This window comes from Miniopterus natalensis, chromosome 12, assembly GCF_054644295.1.
Source record: "Miniopterus natalensis isolate mMinNat1 chromosome 12, mMinNat1.hap1, whole genome shotgun sequence".
NCBI classification, from domain to species: Eukaryota; Metazoa; Chordata; class Mammalia; order Chiroptera; family Miniopteridae; genus Miniopterus; species Miniopterus natalensis.
In genome coordinates, this window is record NC_142092.1 from 38,325,314 (window position 1) to 38,352,997 (window position 27,684).

General features: G+C 39.5%; 1 protein-coding gene across 1 annotated transcript in view; it reads left to right on the forward strand.

Annotated features, from left to right (window-relative positions):
• The window catches only part of OSTF1 (osteoclast stimulating factor 1), a 48,219-nt gene extending 22,333 nt beyond the window's left edge, over window positions 1–25,886 (forward strand). The window contains exons 2-10 of the mRNA XM_016223002.2: window positions 468–514; window positions 7,847–7,897; window positions 9,973–10,036; window positions 11,642–11,695; window positions 13,101–13,208; window positions 14,131–14,180; window positions 16,876–16,954; window positions 19,874–19,972; window positions 25,368–25,886. Coding sequence (XP_016078488.1) covers window positions 468–514; window positions 7,847–7,897; window positions 9,973–10,036; window positions 11,642–11,695; window positions 13,101–13,208; window positions 14,131–14,180; window positions 16,876–16,954; window positions 19,874–19,972; window positions 25,368–25,426 — 611 coding nt within the window. The 3' untranslated portion in view covers window positions 25,427–25,886. The remainder of the gene's footprint in view (window positions 1–467; window positions 515–7,846; window positions 7,898–9,972; window positions 10,037–11,641; window positions 11,696–13,100; window positions 13,209–14,130; window positions 14,181–16,875; window positions 16,955–19,873; window positions 19,973–25,367) is intronic.
• The last annotated feature ends 1,798 nt before the right edge of the window (window positions 25,887–27,684 follow it).

Genomic DNA, 27,684 nt, shown 5'->3' on the forward strand with positions numbered 1-27,684 from the left:
GTTAATGCAATCACAGATTTTTCCAACAGGTACTGTTTTTCTCAATGGTACTTTTTTTTGGGGGGGGGGGATAAAATTCTAAACCATTGATTTAAGAATATTAAACCATTGTCTATAATCATGTTAAGTATCTCAATGTTGAAAACTCCCCTTTCCAATTTTAACATTAGATTTTAGGGTTGGAAGGGCTCCATGTAGGACAGAAGGTAAGTACAAGTAATTGTGTAGCTCCTTTTGTTTGAGAGGAGAAAGCAAAATCACCCCAGAGGTGTGTGTTTATTTATGCTTTCATTTAACAAATATTTAAAAAATACCTCCTATGCAGAAAAAGCACTTCATTCCAAAATAATTTTTTTCCGTGGGCTTTAAATTAGAGAATTCTGAAGAATATGATGGATAATATTCTCTACTTAGAGAAATTTAGAAATGAAAGAATTGATTATGTTGTTTTTCCCCTCCTATTTCAGGGCAAGTTAAAGTGTTCAGAGCTCTTTATACATTTGAACCCAGAACTGTAAGTATTCAGTTTTTAACTTTAAAATTGGCATAAAAACCTAAGGTGGTTTCATTTAGAGACTTCCTTTGGCCTAAATGGTTTGCCTGTTCTTGGATAACCATCAATAATTCACAGAAATGGATGTTCTGTCATTTCCCCCTGCAATCCAGAGGCATGAAAGCTAAGCCCCTCCATTGATCTGCATGTCCTTCGTCTCAAGGTCGTATAGTCCATCTTGAGCTGCTTCTCCCCATGCGGTGAAACCACTCACTTTAATATCACCAGGTGACCTGCAGAGCAAGCAAGCGGCCCTGTCTTAGTCATCCTTCCGCTGGCTCTCATGCTGATTTCCCCCTTGATCCGCTACCTCAAACTACATTACAATGGCGCCTTCTGCCAGTTGCCCAGAGCAATTTTTTTTATGTCTCTGTTGTGTGCATTTTTCATTGTTATAGTTTGTAGTGTCCATCCATAAATCTATCTACCTAGCCATGGTTTAGTGAGCACCTATTATGTGCCAGACACTGGTGTAGGCCTTGGGGATAGTGTAGTGACAACAGAAAGGACCGTCTTGTGGAGCTCACATCCCAGGGGGAGAGACATACAGTAAGCAGACAAATGAGCGTGACTATCAGGGCCTGGTAAGGGCTGTGAAGGAAAATAAGGGGGCTCAGGGCAACATGGTTAAGGCAGAAGGAGTGCTATTTTCAGTAGGGTGTTTAGGGATGGCCTTTCTCTAGAGGTGACATTTGAGTAGAGACCTGAAAGAAGTGAGGGAGCAGAAGGAACAGCAGGTGCAAAAAGGATGCTTGGTGGGTTCTAGAAACAGCAGGGAGGACAGTGGGGCTAGGAAAGTTGTGAACAAGGGAGAGGGAGGTAAGAGATGAGTGCAGGGATGCTGGATCCTGTAGGGCCTTGTGTGTCGCGTTTGGATTTTGCCCTGAGTAGGATGGGAAGCAATTGAAAGGTTTGGGTACAAGAGTGATTAGATAGCTAAGTTTTAGGAGAATCACTCTGAGATGTGGACAGCCATCTAGGAGAATGAGAATGGAAGCGGGGAGTCCAGGCAGTTAGGACACAGAGGAGAAAGAAACCGAGGAGTAAATCTGTTCTCATTGACTTCTCTCTCTAACTAGAGAGGAGAGCTGGCTGCTGTGTGCTGTCAGCTTGTTGCTGGCCTCGTCTGGGTTTGCCCTGGGCCCTGTGGTCCCCAGGACAAGTGACACTGAGTGTTGATTCACTGCCAGCAGGCCAGGGTTTGCCTTCAAACCCCAGATCTGTCATTTGCTCACTGTGTGAATTATTCTTGTGGCCATTGTTTCCCTAATTTGAGAATGGGAATAGTATTAACGGTCCCACAGTAGAACCTTGCTGTGAGCATGGAATGAGATAGCTGGTGAGTGCCACTAACTGGCAGCAAATAATAGCTTGAATGTGTGTGTGTGTGTGTTCAGATGGGTTCTCCCGAGACTTGGTAAACAGAATGTTTCTGGGACAAGAAAGGGATTTGGTGAGCAGAGGTAAGCCTCAGTTTTTTATTCTTCTCACCAAGAGGTTGCAATGGTATCTCCCTGTGTTGCTGAGGGTGGGGAATGGGCAGTGTGTTAGTTTGCTAGGGCTGCCGTAACAAAGTACCACAGACTGTTTGGCTTAACCAACAGAAATTTATTTTCTCAGGGTTCTGTAGGCTAGCAGTGTGAGATTAAGGTGTCAGCAGGGTTGGTTTCTTCTGAGGCGCTCTTCTTGGCTTGTAGATGACTTGCTTCCTCTCTATGTCTTCAACATGGTCTTTCCTCTGTACTTGTCTGTATTTTAATCTCCTCTTCTTAAAAGGACATTGGTCAGATTGGATTAGGGTTGCTTTAATGACCTCACTTTAACTTAATTCCCTCTTTAAAGACCCTGTCTCCAAATATTGTCACATTCTGAGGTACTGAGAGTTAGGACTTCAACATATGAATTTGAGGGGACACAGAGGTAAGGAAGTATGAGGCCAGATGTCGTTGTCTTTGTCCCCTGATCACAGGGAGGACTATCATTTGACGCCTCTGATTGTCCAAATCATTTGTTTCTTAGGTTGCATGACCCCTGAGGTGGGTAGGAGTGGGAGGAGGGAGGCAGTCATTAGCTGCCCTCCTGGGCCTGGCAATGATTAGATCATTTTCTGCCACTTCCCTAACTCTAGAAAGCAACCTGCATTTGCTCAGTTGAGACCGGAGGTGACATCTGACTGTTTCTCCTCCCTCCCTCCAGTATCCTGTTCATCATCACCTTTGTCCTTTCTCACTGACCACCTCCTCCTTTGGTTCCCCATGACCTTTAACAAATATTTTTGGTTGGTTGATATATTAGTTACTTTAGTTCCCCTTCGGTTCTGTTCCAGTTGGAGTCTCTCCACTGTTCTTTATCTTAGTTATTATTGAATGCACAGGAGAAAATACACATTTGTTCATTAGTTTTTTTGAATATTCTGTATTTAAAATGTTATTGTATTTTTTAATATCCCTGGTCCCAAGGATTCGAGGCTGCAGAGCAATGCTGCTAATTCATCCTGTATGGACTGCGTGTTCAGTAATGACCACCCATACCCCACTGCCCCCACACTCTGCGCCTTTCCACCTCCTCTCAGTCCAGACGTTAAAGGTAGCCTCTAGCTCCCATGGACCTCCCTGACTGTTAACTGCCTGTGCTTGTTCCAGCTATTCAATATTTTGAGTATCATCCAAGAACTAAGTTAGTTTTATGTTCTTTTTCTGAATGAGAATTTCTGTTGGACAATGCTGGAAGCTCAGTCTGGTCTTTCTCTTGTCCAATAAACCATGTTCTCCTGTGGGATAAAAGTACTGGGTACATCCTGAACTGGCCTGGCCTCCTTAGAGTCACTGGGACCAGGCAAGATGGAAAAGAACTAAGCTGGATTCTGCTGACTCGTGCAACACCCCAGGGAGGCCTGAGTCCTATTTTTAGCCACTACTCAACCTGTAGGAGATAGGGACAGCAATGCCCAACTCCACTCCTGGTGACCCACTGAACAGGTTGAACACTGGGCATCTTGTGGCTCCCAGTTCTTCCTGCCAACCTGTTTCTCCACTGTCTTCCTTGAAGGCAAGGTAGTCCTGTTACCACCCAGTCCTGTCTGGTTCTTATTTCTCACTCAACCCCCAATGTAATAACGTGTCATGCAGACACCTGGCTGGACTCGACAGACTAGAGTAAAGACACGCTGGTGGAGAAAGAACAGCGTTTCCTGTGTGCTGAAGGTGTAGTACTGATTTCTAAAGAGAAAGAAGCAGGACGCTGCTCTGTCATGTAATGTTTGCTGGGCTGTGCTAGGTTTATAGCATTACATGTAGAGGAAGGAGCCCTAGAAGGGGATCCAAAAGCTGAAGTAGGAGCCCAGCCCTGCCACTCACTGTGTGACTTGCAGCAAGCTCTTCAGCCTCTCCCAGCTTGGTCCCGAAATGGAGATTATAGTCATGACCAGCGCTGCCCTAATGGCGTGTTGTGAGGGTAAAATGAAGTCAAGCATGCTTTGCAAGTATAAGGTACTGCTGTTGGTTTTGTTGTAATGCATGATGAATGGGGGTGAAGGGGAAACATATTTTCCTTGGCCACTGCCTTTTAACCAGGTCCTGACACCGTAACGACCAATAATGGCTATGCGTGACCCCTTCCTCATGAGAGAAAGCAGCAAAGAGCAGGGACTCCAGAATTTTACTGTCATGGTTCAAGTGAGGGGTCTACTGTGTGCCTGGTCTGTCGCATTGGATAAGTTTCTTATCTATAATGTGGCCCATAAGAGTGGCATCCACCTCATAGTGTTGCTGGTGAAGATTAAATTAGTTAATATTTGTAAGTGTCCAGATCAAAGCCTAGGACATAATAATATAAAGTGTTAAATAAAAATATCTGTGTCAATTTGATTTGTTCCCCCCCCCCTTTTTATTAACTTTTGAGGCTCTAGGTTGATAAATCTGAAAAATTTCCAAAGTATCTCATAGTCTTCTATATATTTTTTAAATAAAATATATATTTGTGTAAACCAACAAAATGAATGCCTTGGGAATTATATGTTACCAAGAATGTATGGACCAGGAATGAGAATACATCTTTCCAAGTTTGTGCTCATCTCTGTAAATCGCAGTGGCCAGCAGTTGACTCCTTCCGATGCCTTGTGGCTCTTCAAGGAGAGAAGGAAGGAGGGCTGTGGTTCAAAACCAAAGATCAAGCTGGAAGTAGAGAAATGCTTACTTGATTGTGTCACTGTCTTTCCATTTCTGTTCCATGAATATAATGCCAGGAATTTAAAAGTAGATCCTCATCGAACAATTTACGTTAAGTGTCCTGCAAGTGGTTTCTTAATGGAAAGTGTGACTATTGTAGGTAAAATCTGTCAAGTTTTAAAATCATGAAATTACCTTATTGTCTATAAGATGGCCACCAACAGTCTGAAGAGCTTGTTAAAACACCTCCTTAGCTGTGTCTGGACAAACTGCTGCTAGTTTCTGAGGAAGAAGGTATTTTTTGGGTAGTAAGTAGCCTTGTGTGTCTGGGAGCTATTGCTTAAAAAGAAAATAAACCATCCACTCTCCTTTCTGAAGATGACAAAAATAATGAGACCTTTTTATACCCGACTGGAATTGACTGCCTGTTGTCGCTTCAGTTGCAAAACAAGTGTGACCTAATACGTGGCTTGTGGCAGACACCACTATTGAACAGCAGCCATTAATTTAAAAACCGAACCCAAAGAACACTGAGAAGTAGCAAAATGACCGTGCTTAGTGACGTTTTCCAGATGCCACTTAACCAAACCACGCAGGACAAGAATTACTTAAAAGACATTAAGAGTTTTAACTGTTCTTGGCTTTTATTGCCTTTTTAAAAATTGAGGCAAATTTTTTATTACATAAAATTAACCACTTTAGGTGGGAGAGGCAATAAATAGTGATGGAAGAAAAGGGAAAATGCACAAAATAAAAAAATCCCTGAGAACCCAAACAAAGGTCAGCCTATCCCACAACCAGTATGTGAGTTCTGCTAATGAAGGAAATACTGCTGGACTCCAAAGGCACTCAGAACCAGACCGACTTCTTAAAAGACACAAAGTAGCTACTTTAAAGTGAACAGGTCAGTGGCATTTAGCACATCCACAGCGTTGTCAGCCACCACATCTGTTCAGTTCCAAAACATTTTCATCAGCCCCAAAGAAAACCTCATGTCCATTAAGCGCTCACTTTCTGTTCCTCTGGGCCTTACTCCTTTTTTATGAGAAAGACTAACCGTACGGATTGTGTGTGTGTAGGGGGGGCGCTTTGTTTTTGTTATTTGTGTGATACTTTTTCAAAACGTGCCTTTTGCTTCCAAGGGTGAATGATCTTATTAAATGAGAAAATTTAGGCAGATTGGCTTTTATGATTTTAGAAGGAGACCAAAACTATAGGCAGAGATGACTCCTTAATTTCGATGAAAGCACTGATCTAGGAGGATTCACTGTTAGAAGTGGGCAGGGTTACCACTCAGAGAACTGCAGAGTAAACACGGCCCGGGATGGCTCTGAGACCAGAAGGATCTCTTCAAGGCATTGAGCTCTTTCAAAACTCCAGGAAACTTAGAGTCACTCCAGAAAAATGCTGCATTTTCACATATGTTTTGTTTTCCTTACTTCCTCACATCCTATTTCATTCTCTCCCCCCGTCCCTTACTGTTGTCTAAAGGAGAGAGAGTCAAATGGTGTGGCCAGTAAAGGCCCACCTTACGGTCTGGGATGGCCACTGCGTCTAGCTAGGATGCTACCTATGGTGGTAAGCGAGTCCCTTTCTGGTCTCTGAGAAGGAAATACAAAAGGAAATTGTTTCCCTAATCGCTTTCTGTATCCATCACATATTGGTAGTCATATTGACCATAGATCATCAGAACATTTTAGAGAATAATTAGAGAAAATCTTAGAGGGCTTGCTTTTTTTTTTCCCCTCCTAAATGCCTATTTCAAATAATATTAAAATGTATATCATCAAGTCTACATAGGTTCAACTAATTTTGTATAGCTTGTGCTGTGTGTAAGCCTGGGCCCTGTAAATCAAAGTGTAAATGCCACAAATGCTTCAGGAAGTTGCCTTTTAAAGGAACTCAGCCATTTTTTGTATCATTAATCATCATTTGCTAATTTTTATATTTGAATTTATGGTGTATCTAAATATTCATTATTGTGGTTGTTTAAAGCACGATATAGCTGTTATAGTCTTCATTTATATTTGGAGGAAATAGCTAAAGTAATAATATAGATCAGCTTTGAAACTAAATAAATTACTAGTGCAGAGTTATATTTGCTACCCTAGTCTGTGAGAGAGGAGATAAGCAAATGGAAAAAGAAATGGATGAAGTAATTTGTTTCACTAGCATAATTTTTATTTGTATGGAAGAATATAATAAAAAATATCAAAGCCTCTTATTGAAAAAGTATTTTTCCAACTAAAATTGTGAAAGTAATAAAAGTAATAACATTTGGAAACATTTTAATACATATTTCATGCATTATTGTGATCTTATCCTATATGAAATTTTGTGCCCTACATATTTCACTCAACATGACAACTTAAACATTTCTCAATATCTGAAACTCGCTCTGAATAGACATCATGCTGATAAGTGTTATCTACTAATGGGAAAAAGAAGATGTTTAATTAAAGTGCCTGGCTTTATTCAGAGAGTGTGTTGGACATTTGGCTGGTACGGGCCAGACACACACTGACTGTAATCAACTGATCCCTCAGACCTGCGTATGGTCTGGACTGTCCGAGTTACTGCTTCACATCTATCAGCTCCGAAACTTTCATGATTGAATTATGTATTCACTATCCTCACATATAAAATGCTCATTCTCTCTGAACATAAAGACATAATAGTTTTCTCGAAGTAAGCATTTAGCAGGTGTTGGTATGAAAGTGTTTAAAGATGATGCCTAATCATTTAGGAGAGAGACAAGCTTCTAGTCATTTGTCGTGGTTTTAATTGTAGACATTTATCCTTTTATGAAGAAATATATATCATGTTTTGGAATTTCTATAAGAAAGAAGTTTTATTTAATATTCTATTTTTAAATAAAATGCCCTGTTTTCTTTGTGAAAGAATATAAGAGGACTATTTGAGGAATCTTTATTTGTTGTAATTCCTTGAAGTTCATCATGGGAAAAATATATCTTCTGTACATGTGTTAATTTGTTAATAATGTTTTGTGAAATGGTTTACGGAATTTAAAACATCGTCTATTTGGAATCTATATAATTATCCTAATTGTATTCTAATTAATGAAAATATCACATGGAGTCACACTTAAACTTTTTTTTTCTTTTAGCCAGATGAATTGTACTTTGAAGAAGGTGATATTATCTACATTACTGACATGGTAAGCCCAGCTAAAATTTTGTAATACCATGTATGAACTAAAGATGTATAAGACTTTTTTGTATAGCTATAACATTGTACATTATTTTAATGTGTTTCTATATAGAAATACATGTGCTTAAGTCCAGTCATTTTAGCACAGTGTGCAATAGCATAAGATTAGAATACCCCATATGTCCATCAACAAGAAAATAGTTGAATAAACATAGCTATATTGGAGTATTATGCAGCTACAAAGAATAAGGAATATCTCTATTATGGAGTAATTTAAGTGAAAAAGAGCAAGATGAAAAGATGTGGATAGCATGTCATTACTTATGTAAGAAAAGGTGAGAGGATATACATATGCCTGTTTTCTTCAATTTAAAATAAAAAGTCAAAGGAGGAGTCATAAAATAAAATTTAAAAAATTGTTTCTCCTGTGTGGGGAGATGGAAAATAGAGTAGAGGGAATGTAGATGGAATATAGACTTTAAAAAATTATAATTTGTTTTGGAGATCTGACTTTGGAATCATGTAAACTTTTTCATAGTTATACAATTAAGTTGGTAAAAACTAATCCCTGGAAATTAAAAGCAGCATGAATCAGACGAACTTAATTGTACCCCAGGTAATTGGCATAACCACACAGAGAGGAACTATTCTAAGTGACTTTAAAACTCAGCGTCTTGACTGAACATCTCTAGTCAAATATAGCTGAAGGATAAAAAGAACTGCCAAAAAAATTGTAAACCGTTCTTAAGCATGATCTTGTTGGCGAAGCGCTGGTATTGCTGTTCTGAGAGAGGTGCACTGTATGTGGAGCAAGTTTTTATTCTGACATCTGTTAAGGAAAATAATCAGCATTTATTCTGCCTTTTTTCAATGATCTTCATCTCTGAATAATCTGAGAGTTGATGAGGGAGAGTTTCTCTTTAAAGAGGTATTCTAGTTATTTTAAGTGAAGAAGGAATGATAAAATTAGAATGTCATCTATTTTGCAACCCCTGTGAAATACTGGATCCAGATAATGCTCATCAGTGGTTAGGAATATTATAGAAAGAGACCACCAGAAATTATGTGTCTTTTGATGGAAGAGATCAAGACGACCTGTGAAATAGTCTTGCCAAAAAAAGTTGAGTCGGTATCTAATTAAGCCTCTAGACCTAATGACAAATTCAGAGGCAATACAAGGAACAGAGGATTCGCTAACATAGGGATTCAACAGGCAAAATCCAGGCTGTTTGAAACTCTGCAAAACAAATGGACTGTTTTTTTCCAACACGTAGATTGTGAAGGAGTGAAAAAAAAAAAATGGAGGGGGAACCTATAGACTAAAAGAGACTTAAGAGGCAAGTCAGTCAGTCCTATTGTGTGGCCCTTATTTGAATTCCAAATTATGGGACAACTGGATGATATTAAGGAATTGTTGAAAAAAATTTAAATCTGTGATAATGGTATTATAATTATGTCTCAGAAAGTCCTTATCTTTCAGAGATACGTATTGAAATATTTACCGATGAAATAATATGATGTGTAGAATTTATTTCAAAATAATCTGAAGGGGAAGGAAGTTGTAGAAGGGGGTATATATGAAACAATACTGGCCGTAAGTAAGTAATTTATGCAGTTGAAAATGGGTACAAGTAGGTTCATTATACTGTTCTTTCTACTTTTATGTAGGTTTGGATTTTTCTGTAATAAAAAGTTACTCCCGAAATAAAGGTGAAATAAAGAGATCTTTAGAAAACAAACAAAAAAGCTTGATGCTACCAAAAATTAGACTGGACAAAAAATTTCTGTAGTCTATATAAATTAAATTTAATTTTTTCTTCTCATTCGTATTATCTCTCATTTGTTTCTTGCGGCTCTGTGATGAAGTGTATTTGATTTGGTGCAGACAGATGTGTGAGTATTTGTCACTTAGTGATAAGGGGAATGGACATCAGTTACTAGGGAGTGAGGAAGCTTGATGGTTGTGACCAGGGCCCATGGACGTTTTTGTGGAGCGGGTACACTCCATGAGTCCAATGGTTTTAAAAGCAATTGAATGAAAACTGGATTTGGTACCACTTAATTTAACTCTTCTTTCCCCAGAGTGATGCCAGTTGGTGGAAAGGCACCTGCAAAGGCAGGACTGGACTGATCCCAAGCAACTACGGTAAGCATGGCTGCGTGGCTATAGTTTAGTATACTCTGTACTTTCGATTATCCGGTTCCTGAGGCCTTTCTGCTTGCTGCTCCGGCTGAGAAATCGATGCAGTTGCTGTCAGTACAGAACACTCTCTCCTCCCTGAGCCTCCTGTTAATAACATGGTCATGGACACGAGAAGTGCTTGAGCCTTGACTCACTGGCTTAAGAAAATGCATTCTAGCATTCTGGATAGAGCCCAGGGTTTCCAAGGAAATGCTATGGTTTTACTTCATTCAACTCTTACAACATTTTTTTTGATGTTAAACTAAATCTCACAGATGGTTTCTTACACAAACTCTTTCTTTTCTGATCAAGTAACCCTGCCTTGTTAATTCATGTTTGGGGCAGTGATGTTCATCAAAAGCCTATCCGGGGCAGTTTGGGGAGCTTGAGCAGAGAGATGTGGCCCCTGCCACGAACCCACTTTTTAATTGGAGTTGGGGCAAAAGAGACTTTCCTAGAAATTGGCAGAGTAAAGTAAATAGAGCCCAGGGTCGATAAGTAAGGGTCCTGGGTTCTAATCCTTTTTCTTCCACTTCCTAATAACCCAGGGACCTCACTGAAGGCATTGAACTGCTACCTCTGGGACTGTTCCCTTACCTGTGTAATAAGAGGGTTTTATTTAAATCACTTCTAAGGTTCCTTTGACTTTAGCATTAGATGAATCCTTAGACCATTGGGCCTGGCATCAGGCGCCAGTTCTACACACTGGAAGGAGACTTCGAAAATTTCAAGGAAGGCACTTTAAAGCTGCTAGCAGAGGGGAGGAGGGGAAAGGGTGGAGAGCTGAGGCTTGGAGACCAGCTCAGAGGCCCCACCTGTCCTGGTTTTAATCCATTCTGGACTAAAAAGGACTTTAAACATTTCTGCATTGTTCTGACCTTTGAAATTCCAAATATACCTCATTTCTGAGGGTGTAAAATGTTCACGGACACTGAGGGTGTAAAATGTTGCTTTGGATCCCTGGCAGCCAAGGGAATGTCCAGTTCCAGCCCTTTTATGGAGGAAGGGGGTGTGTCTCAAATCTCATTTGAACAGTAGTCTTGTTACTCCTGCTGGACAACAGTGAACACACCTTCCTTGGAGGCAGGTAGGCGTACTCATTGCCCTTTCTGAAAACAGGAAGCAAAATATTTTCCTCTCACCCCCCCTTCCAGCCCCCCCCCCCCCCCGAAGGGAAACAATTATTTTCAGCTATCTTCATATAGGGTGTTTTTACAGAATGTAAAAATAAACATCGAATGCTTTCTTTTGCATTTTCGTGACTAATTTATTAAATACTTAAATAAACTGGTATGCAGGCCATGGATCTGTTTGTTTTGTTTATAAGTCTAGTTAATTGCTATGTTATTGTTTTATTGCTTAGCTTGGTTTCATTGAACACGTAATTCAGCTTCTTTTAAAGCAGGAAACATCATTTAGGTTTTCTGCTATTTTTTCCCCACACTAAGTAAGGGAAGCTGAATTGCACAAGGCCCTGGCACTGTGGACGCTGGGGGACTGTGAAGGCTCTAGTGAACTGTCTGGGTGCCACTCTCAACATTGGGTTTGTACTTTTTCTTTTCAATCTAGTGGCTGAGCAGGCAGAATCCATTGACAATCCATTGCATGAAGCTGCAAAAAGAGGTAGGCATGATTCTTTTTGATTGAGATACACAATTCAGTGACACACAGAAATTTTAATTATACAGTTTGGTGACTTTTGACAAATGTATACACCCATGGAACCAACACCCAGCTCAAGATCTGGAGCATTTCTATCATCCCAGGAAGTTCCCTTTCCAGTTAAATCCCTGCCTCCCCCAGAGGCAATCTCTGTTCTGCCTTCTGTCATTCTGGAGAGATGAGTGTAATTTTAATTTTAAAATGTCAATCACAAACACTTTTGAGTACCTTACATACCCCATGCTCAGTGGCAAGTGGAAAGGCATGGTCTGTGACCCCCAGAGCTCAATGTCTATAAGGGGGGAGATGTGTGTAACAACAAGGTGGCCTGATATGTACAGCAATGGAAATGTGTTTTAGTTAAACAGGCTACAGAGGCCAGAATAAGTAACAGGAAGGCAGGAAGGTGGGGGCTTCTTGGGGGTATGGCATTTCGGAGAGTGTTGATGTAGCATGTGTGTGGTAAGGGGTGGAGTTGGGGAGGGAGGGAGCGATAGGATGGGCCTTGTACCTGGGGCTTTATCCTGTAGATCAGTGGTTCTCCACTGAGGGTAATTTCTCCCTCCACATCCTGGAACATTTAGCACTATTTGGAGACATTTTGACTGTCATGACTAGGGGGATGGCACTGGCACCTTTTGGGTAGAGGCTGGGGATTTGCTGAATACACTGCGGTGTACAGGACAGCACCGATAACAAAGAATTCTCCAACCCCAATGTCAATAGGGCTGCTGCTGAGAAACCCTGCGTGGGGTTTTTGCAAGGCCCCAGTGAGCTCTCTTATTCTATTTTAGATCTTTTTGAAATCTGAATATGCAAAAGGAAATTATTGGTTTAGGATTGTGCATGAGTAAAACTACAAAACTGATATTTAAAATATTTTTTTTGTAAATTAGATATTTAGGGCATTAGCCAGAGGTTTTTAAATCAGTAGTTATACCCTAACATATAAGAGTAGCAGATTTAAGTAGGTTACTTAGTGTTTCTTGTAAGAACCAAAAGTGCATTTTAAATATGAATATAAGTAGTGTGTGCTTGTTAAGTTTGACTGTTTTCCTCCCCAAGTTTCGGGAAAAAGGAAAAAAAAAAAAAATCTAATTTTACACAGTAAAAATACCTTAAGCAGATCCATTTAGGCAACTCTTCCCATTAACCTACTATTAAAAATTGATGTTAATGCTTTCCATTAATAAAATGGAAGTCAAAATGTACCACAATAAATGCATTACTGGGCAGGTCTTAATTTCAGACTTGCTGAAATTAATTCATTGCAAATGGAAATTTATACAGGATGAAATTGATGTAAAGGTGAAACAAAACACAGAATACTTTTTCTTATGATTTTATGAATGTAAAATTTTTTCAGGCAACTTGAGCTGGTTGAGAGAGTGTCTGGACAACCGAGTTGGTGTTAATGGCTTGGACAAAGCTGGGAGCACTGCATTGTACTGGGCTTGTCACGGGGGTCACAAAGGTATGATGGTGTTTTGTTTGTTGCCATAAATGTCTATGCTACTGAAAAATGTGCTTCATCTAAGGGAGTCAGATTTACAGAGATAAAAAAACATTGGTGATTCTTTTCAAATCCTTTAGAACATCAGCCAATAGCCTTGTTCCTAGACGCTTTCTTTGTAATACATTAGGTTGAATGTGATCAGTCAGCCTCCCTACATGACCTCTTTGACTTGAAAGGGTGGAAGCTTCCTTTCCTCTCTCAGACTTGGCAGTTACAGGAAAACAACAGTAATATAAAAACAAACCCCAATATCTAATCTTATAGAAGAAAGGGGCAGATTCCTCTAGCGTAGCTTTTTCCATGTTATGCTTTTATGACATACATTTTAAGGTTAATGTGAACTGTTAAGTTCAGGAGAAAGAGCATTTGCTTGAGTTAGTGATTCATTCAGTTGGTAACTTTTCTCCGTTATAGTCAATAGTAATAATGACAGATGGAATTTCTAGATGTATTTCAGACTGGCCAAAAATCTCCCACAACCACTCATTCTACAACACAAAAACATAATCCCAACAACAATGAGAAACAAAGAACCCAACAAATTAAATAGTATAGCTAAAGGGAAATTTATGGTTGTCTCCCAAAAGATCCCTATTCTATTTTAGCTAATAAGCACATAAGTATCATAGTGAATGTAAAAATTTTCCTATAATAAATGAAATATGAAAAAGTAAAAGCCAAATTATTTGTAAAAAAAATTTTTTAAATAATTTTACCTTTTAGAGTCTTAAGACTTCAATTTAGATACATTTTGAAAAATTTGCTGTAAGGATTTTCTTGATTCTTCTAAAGAATTCTCTTTAAATGTATTATGGCTAGTTTTGTCAGACTTTTACTTCTCATTCTTCAAAAATTGTATTTTTTTCTATTTGAATTTCAGATATAGTAGAAATGCTATTTACTCAACCAAACATTGAACTGAACCAACAGGTAAGATAGTTTACATGAAAGTCATTTAACACACCTGCCTTGTTTTCTTTGTGCAGCTTATGGGCATGAAAAATCATATCATGGTGTTTTGAACTGACCTTTTCCCATTTATTATCTTTCGTAAATTTTTAATCAAAATACTACAAGCACATAGTTAAAAAAATTATTATTGTACTAAAGTTCAAGTTGTATAAAGCCCCAAATGCCAACCACATTCCTTCTTGTATATCACTTGGCTTTTAACTCTTTCTTCTTACCTTCATGTTATTAAGGAAAATACTTTTGGAGCTGTGTCATAATTTATCATCTTCATATGCATTTTGGCATCCTCTCTGGTAGGGGAAGGTTTAAGCTTGTCAACTGCCCAACTCTCATCTTGCAGCACCCAGCACCCAACCCTCCTTCTGCTGGTCCTCCCAATGTATCATATCGTAGTTTTTGGTTCTATTACTGTATATTGCTTACATTATTATGACTATTTAAATACTGTTCACTGCTTGTATAACTTTATTTTTATTTTTATACCTACTGACTTTTATTTAGCTTTTATTGTTTTTGGTATCCACGAAGACTTACATACTGTTTTATATTTTCTTGAGATACTTTCCCAAAATGTGTGAGATGATCAGTTGCCCCCTTCTTTTTCCCTGGAATCATACTTGCTGAAGCCATTCAGCCTCATTCTCTAATCTGAGCAACTTGGTTTATGCTGCCCTTTGCTGTCTCCCTGGGGAGTCCTTCCCCGCTCTCCTGTGTTGTGTCTTCACCTTTCGGGCTCCTGTGTCTTCCATTTGTTGAAGAACATCTTCAAGTGGATCCCTGAGAAAGGGGAGCTTGCTGCTGATCATTCGGTTGACAGGATTATAGGCTGAAAATGGTTTCCTTCAGAATTCTGCAGGCATGCCTCCAGGCTGCCCTGCTTTCTGGGGCTGCCTTTGAGAGGTTCGATGCCCTTTGGATTCCCATTCTTTTGTGTGTGATCTGCTTTGTCTCTTGATTGGAGTCTTTAAGTTTGTGTTCCAAGATTTCACAAGGATGGGCTTTAGTGTGGGTCTTTTCCCAAAAATGATGGTGAATTTTTTTCAGCCTGGAAAAATACCTCGTATTATTTCTTTTATAGTTTTTATGGTCAGTTTTCTGACCATTTGCTTTGTTCTTTGGTTCTGAATGCCTATTCATAGTTACGTTAGACCTCTTAGGTTAAACCTCCAGTTTTCTTAGTTTTTCTGAGATCTTTCTCACTTTTATCTTCATGTTTTATTTTGGTTACCTTTTTAATTGCCCAGAGCTCTTTATAAGTTTTCTATTGCTGTGTAGTAAATTACCACAAATATAGCAGCCTGAAACACACCTGTTTACCTTATGTTTTCTGTACACCAGAATTCTGAGCATGGCCTCTGCTCAGGTCTTGCAGGCTGGAATCAAGGTATTGGCTGGAGTGGGGCTCTCATATGGAGCTCACATCCTATTCCAGACTCATTCAGGTTGCCAGGAGAATTGAGTTTCTTGTACTGGTAGTAGTGTGGCCCTCAGCCTTCAGAGACAACTGTCCTCTGTAGACAGTGCACAGCATGATGATTCGCTTCCTTCCTCAAGGCCAGCAGGAGGTTGTGTCTCTGACCCTGTATCTTTCTTTGGAAAGATCACACCTGATTAGGTCAGGCTCACCCAGTATAATCCCCCTTTGATGAACGCAAAATCACCTGATTAGATACCTAATTATGGGAGTGATATTTTGTTACATTCACTCAGAGGAAGGGAGTTATACACTGGATGTGTGCCAGGGAGCAGGAGTCTTGGGGGCCATCGTAGAATTCGGTTTACCCCAGGCTCTCTCTTTTACTCTGATTATTATTTTATTTTTTATTTTTTAAATATATCTTTATTGATTTCAGAGCGAGGAAGGGAGAGGGAGAGAGAGATAGAAACATCAATGATGAGAGAGTCATTGATCGAGCCCGCAACCCGGGCATGTGCCCTGACCGGGAATCGAACCCCGACCGCCTGGATCCTAGGTTGACGCTCAACCGCTGAGCCACGCCCGGCCGGGCACACACCTTATTTTAAAGATGCTACTTTCTCGTTCTCTTTTTTTGGCTTTGTTAATTTTTTTAAATTGAATTTATTGGGGGCAAGATTGGTTAATAAAATTATATAGGTTTCAGGTGTCCAACTCTATAATACATCATTTTTATATTGTTTTGTGTGTTCACCACCCCATTATGCTAAGGGGAATAAGCCAGTCAGAGAAAGACATGTACGATATGATTTTTCTTTTTTTTTTAAATCTTCACCTGAGGATATGTTTTACTGATTTTGGAGAGAGGGGAAGAGTGAAAGAGAAAGAGAGAGAGAGAGAGAAACATTGATGTATGAGAGACACATTGATTGGTTGCCTTCCGTATGTACCCCTTCTGGAGACTGAACCCCCAACCTAGGTATGTTCCTTGACCAGGAATCGAACCAGCAACCTTTTGGTGCATGGGACGACACTCCAACTGACTGAGCCACACTGGCCAGGGCATCACATGATTTCACTCATGTGGAATCTAATGAACAAAATAAATAACAAACAAAACAGAAGCAAACTCACAGATAGAAAACAGACTGACAGCTGTCAGAGGGGAGGTGGTTTTCAGGGGCTGAAGAAAAAATGGTGAGGGGATTAAACTGCTTTCTCTTTTTATCACCATAGAACAAGTTGGGAGACACAGCTTTGCACGCTGCTGCCTGGAAGGGTTATGCAGATATCGTCGAGTTGCTTCTGGCAAAAGGTAAAGTGTGCTGAGTTTATCTGCTCTTTGCTTACCCTGAAAAAATAGGCTACATCCAGTTACACCAGTAGGAAGAGTAGGAAGAGTAGGAAGAGTAATAGGCTCCTTATATTAAAACTGGAATTTTTAACCTCTACTTCTGTCTGTATCACAGAGTTGTTATGATAAAATGGAATTATGGAGGGGATTTGTGTAAGTTTTTAGCTTTAAATTAAAACCGGGGTAAGCTTTAAAATTACATATACTGTATTAATTTTAGTAAGAACTTATTGTACATTTCTGTAGGATTAAAGGACCTTAGAAGAAGGATGTGTGTGGGGTGTGTGTATGAACAGACAGAGGAAGTCCCCTCTGAGAAAGCTGTATGGGTAAACCTTCTGCGGCCCCTGTTCTCACAGGAAAGTCTTAATAGATAAGAAAGATTTCTGTGGCTGCAGTGTCCTGCTCTGAGGGGAGCAGATGTTAGATGTACAGAGAATGAGAGAAGATCTCTTGATTCCCTGTTTTTACGCAAGTCAGAGGGAACTGTGAAATTATGGACTGACCATCCATCCATCCATTTGTCCCACAAATACTAATTAACCCTTGCAGCGAGCCAGGTACAGCACCCGTACCACACCCTGGTCCAGAAGGCTATAATATAAGATGCTTGAGCATGGATGCACTGTCATTAGGGCTCCTCAGAGCAATGCTGGGATATGCGAGAGGAAATGTTTTTGATTTAAAGTATGTTGATGATGTAAACTCTAGGTCTAAAACATCAGACACTCTGTAGTACACCGCCTTCTCCCCCACCCCATGCCAAAGTTTTGTTGAGAGCTGCGCTATCTGCTATGGCAGCCACTGGCCACATGTGTCCTTGAGCCCCTGAAATAAGGTTAGTGTGAACTGAGATGTGCTGTTAGTGTAAAATGCACCAGAGATTTTGAAGACAGTGAAAAAAATGTAAAGGATCACAACCATTTTTATAATGGTTACATGATGAAGTGATAACATTTCAAATATAGTAGGTAAAATAAAATCTGTTATTTAAATGAATTTCACTTTTGGAAAATGCGGCCAGTAGAAAATTGAAAATGACATATGGCCCACGCTGTGTTTCTGTTGGGCAGCGCTGGTCAAGAAGGACACAGGAAACGGTTGTGTGTCTTCTCAGCATTGCTGTCTCTGAGCATTTCCTGTCCCGACAGAAATCATGTCTGAGTTCTAAAGCATAATTTAACGTCACAGAAATGATTAGTCACAGAAACATTAATCCTCAGGAGTTTTGACCTGTAGCCCAATGAGAGGAGGAGGTTTTCCGTATAACCCTAATTGTGGATAGATTTAATTCTGCTCAGGAGAAAGATTTTCACACCCAATCACCGTATTCCTAATTAAACATACTATTTTTTTCTGGACCCAATTTTTTTGTGCTTTTGAGTTTTAGAACTATCGTTTTTGGTTGTTGAAGGGGATGTGGTTGTGAAGAAAATGATACATACATTGTCGAAGAAAATAGAAATTGGCAAAGCCTTCTTGGCGAGCAGTCTGACAGTAACTAGCAGAATTAAAAATGAATGTAGTCTTATATTTCAACACCACTTCTAGGAAACTATCCTCAGAAATACACACACACACACACACACACACACACAAAGATGTTGCTCAAGGAGGTTCATGGCAGTATTGTTTGTGATAATGAAAATTAGGAATAGCCCAAGTGCCCCTCAGTACAGGAGTGATTAAATAAAATTTGGAACATCCACAAAATGGAATACTTCTAAATGTTTAAATAGATTGAGGTATAAGTATGTGTGCTATTAAGGAAGTAGTACCATTATAAATTGCTAAGTTAAAAAAATCTTAAGGTCAAAAGTTACAAACTTCCAGTTATAAAATAAGTCATGGGATGTAGTGTACGGCATGGTGAGTATAGTTAATACTGTATTGCATATTTGAAAGTTGCTAAGAGTAGATCTTAAAAGTTCTTATCACATAAAAAATGTTTTTTGTACCTATGGTGAAGGATGTTAACTAGACTTGTGATCATTTCACTATATATAAATATTGAACCATGTTGTGCCTTGAAATTAATATAATTTTATTTGTCAATTGAACATCAATTAAAAAATGAATTTATAGATCAATCCATGTAGTATGATTTTGTGTGTATGTACATATATGCCTGTGAATACATTCATGCACATAAAGGAGATAACCGATGCTCACTGGTGGGGATGGTTACCTCTGGAGAAGGTAGAAAATGGGGAAGGAAAATTGGGAGATGAAATGGGACATACAGTTTTGGTCAGCATACTCCTGTATTTTGAGTCTGTAACGATGAGAAAGTATTCATGAATTCTGATATAATTTTTAACACAATAAAGGCAAGGAAAAAAGTGTGCAGGAGATGGGCCATAGGAATGATTAATTGCTTCTGGGTTTTATTATGTTACTATGCTGCTAATTTACCTGAGAGCATACTTACAGATATAAAGTATTAATTCCCCTCGAGCTCAACCCGCCTGGTCTTTCCCAAATACCTTCTTGAACAGAAGAGACAAAGGGTGTGTCGAATTTAATCTCCAAACAATCATGCTGAGGCACAGTAACTACTGGGGTCTAACTGATTCAGGATTTACCATCGGGACAGTAAACTCCTTACTGAAAGTTCACATCAAATTCTACAGGGGCTTGAAGGGAAAGGCTGTGTTTTGATTGTGCATAATTAGCAGAGGAGCAACAAGCTCCCTGATTAAAGATGCCGAACACACTAGTACTGGGTGGAGAAAGTTTTTCTGCTCTGAAAATGCTTACTTCTGGGCCAGAAACGTTGTCCCGTTAGTTTTGCCAAAAGTGATCAGTTTTGTTGGAAAGAGTATTGCTGCTGATACAGTTTCCCGAAGCGTCTAATTGACTTTTCTCGTACTGGGAAAGGTGCTAGAACAGACTTAAGAAACAACGAGAAGAAGCTGGCCCTGGACATGGCTACGAACGCTGCCTGCGCAACTCTCCTGAAAAAGAAACAGGGACCAGGTACGTGGCTTTAACCCCTTTTCCCTGTGGTGCTGTCGTGACTGAGATTTAGCAACTTAGTGGAGGGAAAAATATTTTCCCGATAAACTCTCCAGGTGATTCTGAAGGTAGCTTTTCTATCCTTGGTCTAAATCAGAACCTCTGACACAGAAGAATACCTTCATGCAGACAAATTTGAAGAGACAAATGAAACATACAGGTTTTTGTACATTACTTTGTTTCTTACAGTCAAATTCTAATCACCTTGCTTCCCATGACAGTCCTTTTCAGAGAACCATGGTGTCCATCTCCTCTTTTCAGATATGTTTTTATGAGTGGATATCTCTAAATATTTTTTAACTTAAGCACTCAACAGCTCTGTGATTATATTTTGTTTCTGTTTTAAATGAGGGCATCAATAAACTGTAATCAAAATGATTTTACACTTTGTAAACATTTGGGCATTTATTTGTAGTACTGTGGATGGTTTTTAAAGATGAAGTTTACATGGACACCCTTAAAGATAAACATAGCTCTTGATGTGGGAGAATAGGTTTGAAAAAAAATGAAAAGTTTGTGTGGTTGTTTTGAAAAGGTGTTAAAGAACGGTGTTAAATACGATTGCAGTCATTCCTGATCACTGGGACCGGATGTTTATTTGACCTCTCAGTACATAGCATATTGAATGTGCCCCCCCCAGAGTCGTTCTAATGTGATCCCTGAAAGAAGTGCCGGAGCGTGTGCCTTGAACTCTCCCTCCTATGCTCCTCCTCTTTCCCCTCCTCGTTCGTCATCAGTTGGCCCCTGAGAAACCCAGAGATGTAGGAAAAAGAAAGGTAGGAGATGATTTGGTCGGAGGAATTTCTCGTCTCTTTTTTCTGACTTCTTAGGCCTTACTCTGCTTTATTACCTTATGCCTGGCACTTTAATACCACTTTGAAGTGTATAATTGATACACACACATATATATATATATATATTTTTTTTTTTAGAAAGAAGCTAGTATAATGGGTTTTCCAAGTCTTTAGCATTGCTACTTGTCATTCCAACCAGCCGTTCTTAGTGTTGCTTTAGAGCCTAAAGTTTAGACTGATGAACCTTGGTAGAGAACCACAAGACAGTTTTGGGATATCTTCATTATAAAGGCTGAGTGCATTTGTTTTCATTTTAACTGGAAGGTATTATCACTTTCTGAGTCTGTGTAATGAGATACCAATTTCTGTTTTTATCATTTGAATTGATTTCCCATTCAGTTTTGAACGCTGGGAAAAGTTATTTCTCCCTCAGGTATCTTTTATTTATGAAAAGAGGCAATCTTATGCTGTCCCATACATATTCCATCCCTAGCAGAAGCACCAAAATAAAGTCTGTCTCCTGGTTTCCTGTTGCAGTCAATCAAAAGTATCACAATCCCCTCCTCTTCATGGCTCGCCGAGGGAGCCTCCCAGAATTACCTCCTTCCCCGTCCCAGGGTCCCATCATCGTCCTCCTCACAAATCTATTGCTTCCTTTTGTCCTTTATTCCAGATGTGTGTTTCTTCCAGATTCTTATTTCTTTTAACTTCAGATATATACTGTAAACTGTTAAGCAGTTTGGGATTCTTTAATTACTGAAGCCATGAGTGCTCGCTGGCAGAGCAAGCCTTTCTTTAAAGTAATTGCTCCTGCAGAGGTGAAATAGTTCGTACTGAGGGAGTGAGAAAGTGTAGCAGCTGAGCACTGCTGCTGAGCAGCTGCGTCTGCAGCCCTGCGGGAGAGACACTCCCTTGCGGTGGACCCCTGCCCCTCGCCGCTGCCTCGGCCGCGTCAGGAAGTAGGACTCTGGTGAAATAATTTCCTTTCTCTGCCACTGGCTTCCTGTTGCTCTGTGGGTATCTTCAGAATGTCCTGACCGAAGAGTAAAGTTTCTTAGGAACCGAAGGTTATCAGAATCTCATGAATAGTGTGAACTTGATCATGACAGGCAAGGAAAATACCAAACCTGCTCAGCCCCTGGAGAGCTGCCTCGATAGGAGCAGCAGGATCGGGGAGAGGCCGGTGGCCAGCTCTTCTCTTGGTCCCTCACCTTTTTGAAGAGTTTGTAGAATAGGGCTAGAAGGTGGGTGCTCTTTTTCTCTGTTTCCTCCAAGTGTCTTTAGTCTACCTTCCTAAATAGGTACTGATTGGATAATGGATTTGTTAAGGAGGTAACCTTGGGGCCTGGCACACAGAGGCAAGGAATGAATTTTTATATTTTGAGTTTCACGTTTCCCTTTTCGCTTTTCCCCCCCCTTCATTTCCGCAGTCATTCAGATAAAAAGTTTTAATTAGTATTTTGATCCTAGTTGGAATGAGAGTTTGAATATTGGGCTATGTGACAAATTGCCAGCATGCACTCTAAGCTGGGAAAAAGGTATATTCTGATATTGTTGTCCACTTTTAAAAGCACATCTTGGATTTTGTTATAGGAACAAAACAATTCATTTGTTTTAGTTACCATGAAGGGTAACTTTAGGATATAGGGGTGGGGTCAGGGTCATATTTGAGGACTGAGCCCTTAAATTTTTTCCTGAATTTTAAAAATTTGGGGTATAATTTACATGAAGTACATAAACCCTAAGTGTACAGCTAAGTGATGAATTTTTAATTTATTTAATATGCATACACTTATTTGCCACAATACAGATCAAGGTGGAAACGTTTCCCATCCTTCAGAGGCCTCCCTCAGCATCCTTACTTCTCTCAGCGTAGATTAGCTTTGCCTGTTCTCAAACTCGATATAAATGGAATCAAGCAGTGTATACTTTTTTGTGTCTTAACTTCTTTCTCTTAACATTACTTCTGTGATGTTTATCCATGCTACGTGTTTACCCCTCCGCTATTTATTTATTGTCCGTCCGTCCGCCTGCCTGCCTGAAGTGCTGATGTTGCTTTGGACCCTGTGGGCCCAGGGCCGGGAGACAGGAGGCGGGGGAGGCTGGGAAGTGCTGCTGGGTGACAGGTTATCAGATGCCCTGCTTGTCACGCTCCAAGACAGGCTGTGAAGAGGTACAGCTCAGGACTCAGCGTTTGTCCAGATGAGAAGCTTCCAGAGAAACTGCCTCGGAGCAGCCTGCGAGGGAAGGAAGGAAAAGGGATGCGCCTGGCCCATTTCTGTCCCTTGAGGTCCTTTCGGTCAGAGCTGGCACCGTGGCAAGTCATCCTTCTCTCGCTAACGGAGGAGCGAGGTGAAAGCGAAGTGCAGGAGTAGCCGTTGAAGGACGAGGGACGAGGGATCTCAGATACCACGAAGCGCGGGCCTGCGGTGGCAGAGCAGAAGGGGAAGGAACTTGGCTGTTTGTCCTTTTGTCTTTCGCTTCAACAGCTGCTTCTCCCAGGCTGGCCGCCAGCCCTGACGCTTGTGGGTGTGCGGGGGATGGGACAGAATATATTCCTCCCAGGTCTCCAGAACTCTTCTTAGGGGAATGGAGAAGGAAATAGTCACTCTGCAGACTTCTGATAGTTTGGGAGTGAAATAACTGAAGTTTGCCTCTGTTCTGTACTCACTTGTTCTTTTATCGTTTCTCCTCTCAGATAAAATAAACTGGTTTCTAGCCCCCTTGTTTGGACTCTCCCTTTTTCTCAGCAAACATTTTCCTAAACATGTAAAGATTCTTTAAAAAGCTACAATATCCTTAGCATACCAAAAATCAATAAGTCCTTAATTCCTTAATATTATCAAATGTCGTTTTCCAGATTTGCCATTTTTCTTATACCTGTGTGTTATTCTTTGCTGGCTTATTTATTTATTACTTACACTTCATGGGAGTCAGGTATGTCTCTTAGTTGTTGTTTTTTTAAATCAGTGTTTCTTTTAAATCAGTGTTTCCATTTCTTTTCCTCTTCCCCTGTTTTTAGCCTTGTAATTTATTTATTAAAGCGATTGGGTTAGTTTACCTGAATTTCCCAGTGTAACGTTGTCGGTATGCATTCCCGTGGTGGTGTTTGTCATGTTCTCCTGTCTTTTGCATTTTTGTCAAACGATGGTAGATCTAGAGGTTTGATTAGATTTAGATCTAGCTATCTTAGGGGGAGAGGAAAGAATACTTCATAAGGAAAACCATGTTCTTCCATCAGAGGCATATGATGTCTGGTTGTCACTCATCCTATGATGTTAGCATACATTGGTGATCATTGTTTCAGTCCATTATTTCACTAATGGTTGCAAGTGGTGATATTCTAATTCTGTCACTCCTTTCCTCAGTTGTTAGCTGGAACATTCTATAAAGAAAAAATTCTCATCAGCTGTTTGGTTACACAGAGGAATAGTTCATGTAGCAGAAGCAGAATAAAATAAAAGCTTGATTTTTGCCCTTTATTTAAGAGTTTTCAAAATAACATGCTGATTCCCTATCAGTTTCCAAAGGGGACCCATGAATTCCCTTTGGTGTGTGCTGAAATATTTGATGTGTTTTAATCCGTTATAATTAGTATCTTTATGGATATCTTTGGCTAGTGGAATCTCTTTCAGCTTGGATCCTGAACCCTTTTAAAGTGATGCTGTTTTTGGTAGAATCCTTGCTTTGTGGCATGACAAATGGTGCTTTTTTTTTTTTTTTTTTTTACATTTTCTTCCCCAGACTTGAAATTAGTCATATCTCCTATTAGCTGTGGGGATATAGTATTTAGAGACCATGATCTGGGTGCTATAACATATATTTATTGAGCTCTAACAATGTGTTTATACATGCATTTCAATTTCCCCCCTTAAATTATACACAGTGTAACTTGTTGCTGTGGAAATTTGACTAGACAGTTGAGTAGGTGAATAGTTAAAGGTCCGATGTCTTCCTTTTGAACCCTGTTCAAGGTTGATTTTCCAGTTGATGAGGTTCAGCTCTTTCTGTTTCAAAACTTTATTTCTATTTCATTCCAGCCTTTTGCATCGGTGTACACTGTATCAGTGTTTTCTACATTAAACTGAAGCTTCTGTGCTTTCATCCTCCTTCCTTTCCTTTTTCCCCTCGTTGGTTCTCTCCCGACCCGGTGGCCTTGCCCTCAGGTGTGGACCAGCCGGAGTGGCGTGTGCCCTTGTCCTTGTGGGAGGCGGCTGGAAGCGTGGTCATCGGCGGGAAGGAGCTTTCGGTGTGTCCCGCGTCGGTCCTGGTGCATTTTGTACTAGAGTAATGATACCTTATACCACGCGCTTTACTTTGCGGCATGTCTAAGGAACATGCAGACACATGGATCCGTCAGCCTCCGAGGGAGCAGAAACTGAACAGTTAGGCTGAAAAGGGAAAGTCGAGAGAAGGTCCTTGGGGAAAGGACAACCCCTGGGTCTGAGGGAAGATGACAGTTGGTTGAATTGTCAGGAGCTTTAAAAGTGAAAACGAAATCCAAGCAATTTTTAATTTCTCTCTTTTGCCTTCTCCCTCTATTTTTTTTTTTTTTTTTTTAGATGCTGTTAGAACATTAAGCAATGCTGAGGAATATCTTGATGAAGATGACTCAGATTAATTCCTTTCCGAAGCTTTAAGAGCTAAAACTTCTGTTGCTTTTGCCATTCCAAAACCTTGTCTTGGCCAGAAGAGTGTTGGTAACTGTTTTTTGTGTTTTTTTTTTAATGTCCATATGAACGTGGCAATATTGCACTGTGTTTGAGTAGAACATGTAAATGAATAGTTCTCACCTTTGGTTTGCCAATAAGTATCTGAATACTTTGCTGTATAAAGTACGTTTTTGTTCACCAGAGGAGAACAAGAAGAGATTATTGCTATTTATCAAGTTAAAGGGATTTTAAGAATTTATTTCTTTAAAAAAATCAGGATGGTTTTTTAAATTAAATTTCTTTACCTCAAGGATTGAGATGTTTTGAATGGATTTTTCAAGGGGGGAAATGCTTATTGTAATAATAAACCAAAAGACAATAGAAAATCGTCAGTTATTCTGACAAAAATAAACATTTTAAGAGCCTTTATTCCTTTTGTCTGTTTTTCTGGTATCACTCTTTGCTGGTAAATAAATAAAGCTTTTTATATTTAGATAAAGACTGATTTTATTTTTTTAAATTACATTCTGCATGTGTTAGCACAGAAGAATCATAATAGCCAAATCTCCGTTCAGCTTTCTATATCTGCTTTGATTAAAGTCAAGACAATAATCACTGAAAAGATACATTTCTAATAAAGTATATAACTTTAATAATTATGAGACTTTCAGCTTTATCTCCAAGGTTATACTTAGTATGAAGAAACCTAGCAGCTCATTGCTCAAGGTTTGAAAAGTTGAAAAAGACATGATTCCCTTGACTGGGTAGCTCAGTTGGTTAGAGCATCGTCTCAATACACCAAGGTTGTGGGTTTAATCTCTGGTCAGGGCACACATGAAGCAACCAATGAATGCATAAATAAGTGGAACAACAAATTGATGTCTCTCTCTCTTCCTCTCTCTCTTTCTAAAATCAATCAAGAAAACAAAGAAAGAAATTATTTCCTTATTATGGAAGATGCTGTAGTTTTCCATAATGGAGTAGCCAGGAGCCATGACATTTTTTAGCTTTCAGTATTTTACTTTGATAACATTTTTTTTTTTTCCCCAGAGTACGGCTCTAGCTCATGATTTGGATTCAGACACTAGGCCTAGGACTATATTTTGCAAGAAGACTCTGATACTCATTTCAAAAAACACATTGGTGAAGAGAAGGAAATGTTTGAAGAAGGAAGTAGGTTAGCTCAGGAAACAAATAACTGCCTCTATAAGGGTTTCCTCAGTCTGTGACTGTTTTTCTCTCTCTATGGGTGCCTTGAGAAAGGATACCCTGAGAAGCCTGTTCGAGGTCTTTCAAAAATACACCATCTAGATTTTAGAAGAAGTCTGTATCAGTAGTGACAGCAAAAGATGAGCACAAAATCTGAAATTAATAAAAAAGGATATTTTATTCTCAACAAATATGTCATTAAATGTGAGTTAAACATTTATATTTCTTCATCAGCACAAATTTGAAGATATGAAGTAATTGTTGAAATTATATCTGTTCTCACAGGACCTTTAAGGATTTAGTCTTTAAAAAGGGGGATTGTGCCTTATCAAAAAGCTTTTGGAAATCTTGAACTTTTTGTTCCAGTACACTCTGGGCCTGGGGTTATTAGGATAGATGCCAATGAAACACTCTTAATTTTTTAACATGGGCAGAGATAATACAGTTTGCATGAATATGGGTCATTTTTATAAAAATATTCCGTGCTTGATGTAGACATATTATTTATGTATTTGAAGAAAAGAATAGTGGGGACTTCACTCACTGCTTTTAACATTTTCAAACCTATGAGAATTCTAGAAAGTTGGCCAACTATGGTTTTTTGGGGCGTGAAGGGCAGACTTAGGTATTTGCATGAATTTTTGATGAAACAGACAATATATTTAGCTGCGGTTGAAACTCCATGGTAAAATTTACTTTTGGTTCTTATTTATTCAGTCTAGCTGGTCTGAACTTTCTCAGAGATAGTTTAATGCTGAACTCAGCAACAAAAATCGGTTCTAGGAACTTGCCACTGCTCTGACTCTGCAGAGGAGGGAGAGCTTTGATTATGTTCTGGGAATGACTGGAGATTTTGCTGTAACCTGAGCTTTTTGACAGTCACAGTGGCCTGAACTCCTTCCCAGCCCGTTGCATCCTTTAGATAGAAAATGCCTTTCAGCTCCTTGGGCCAAGTGAGATGCTGGTTCTGTTACCAGCTCAGTAACCTCATGTAAAGAACATTGTTTTTTTTCTTATC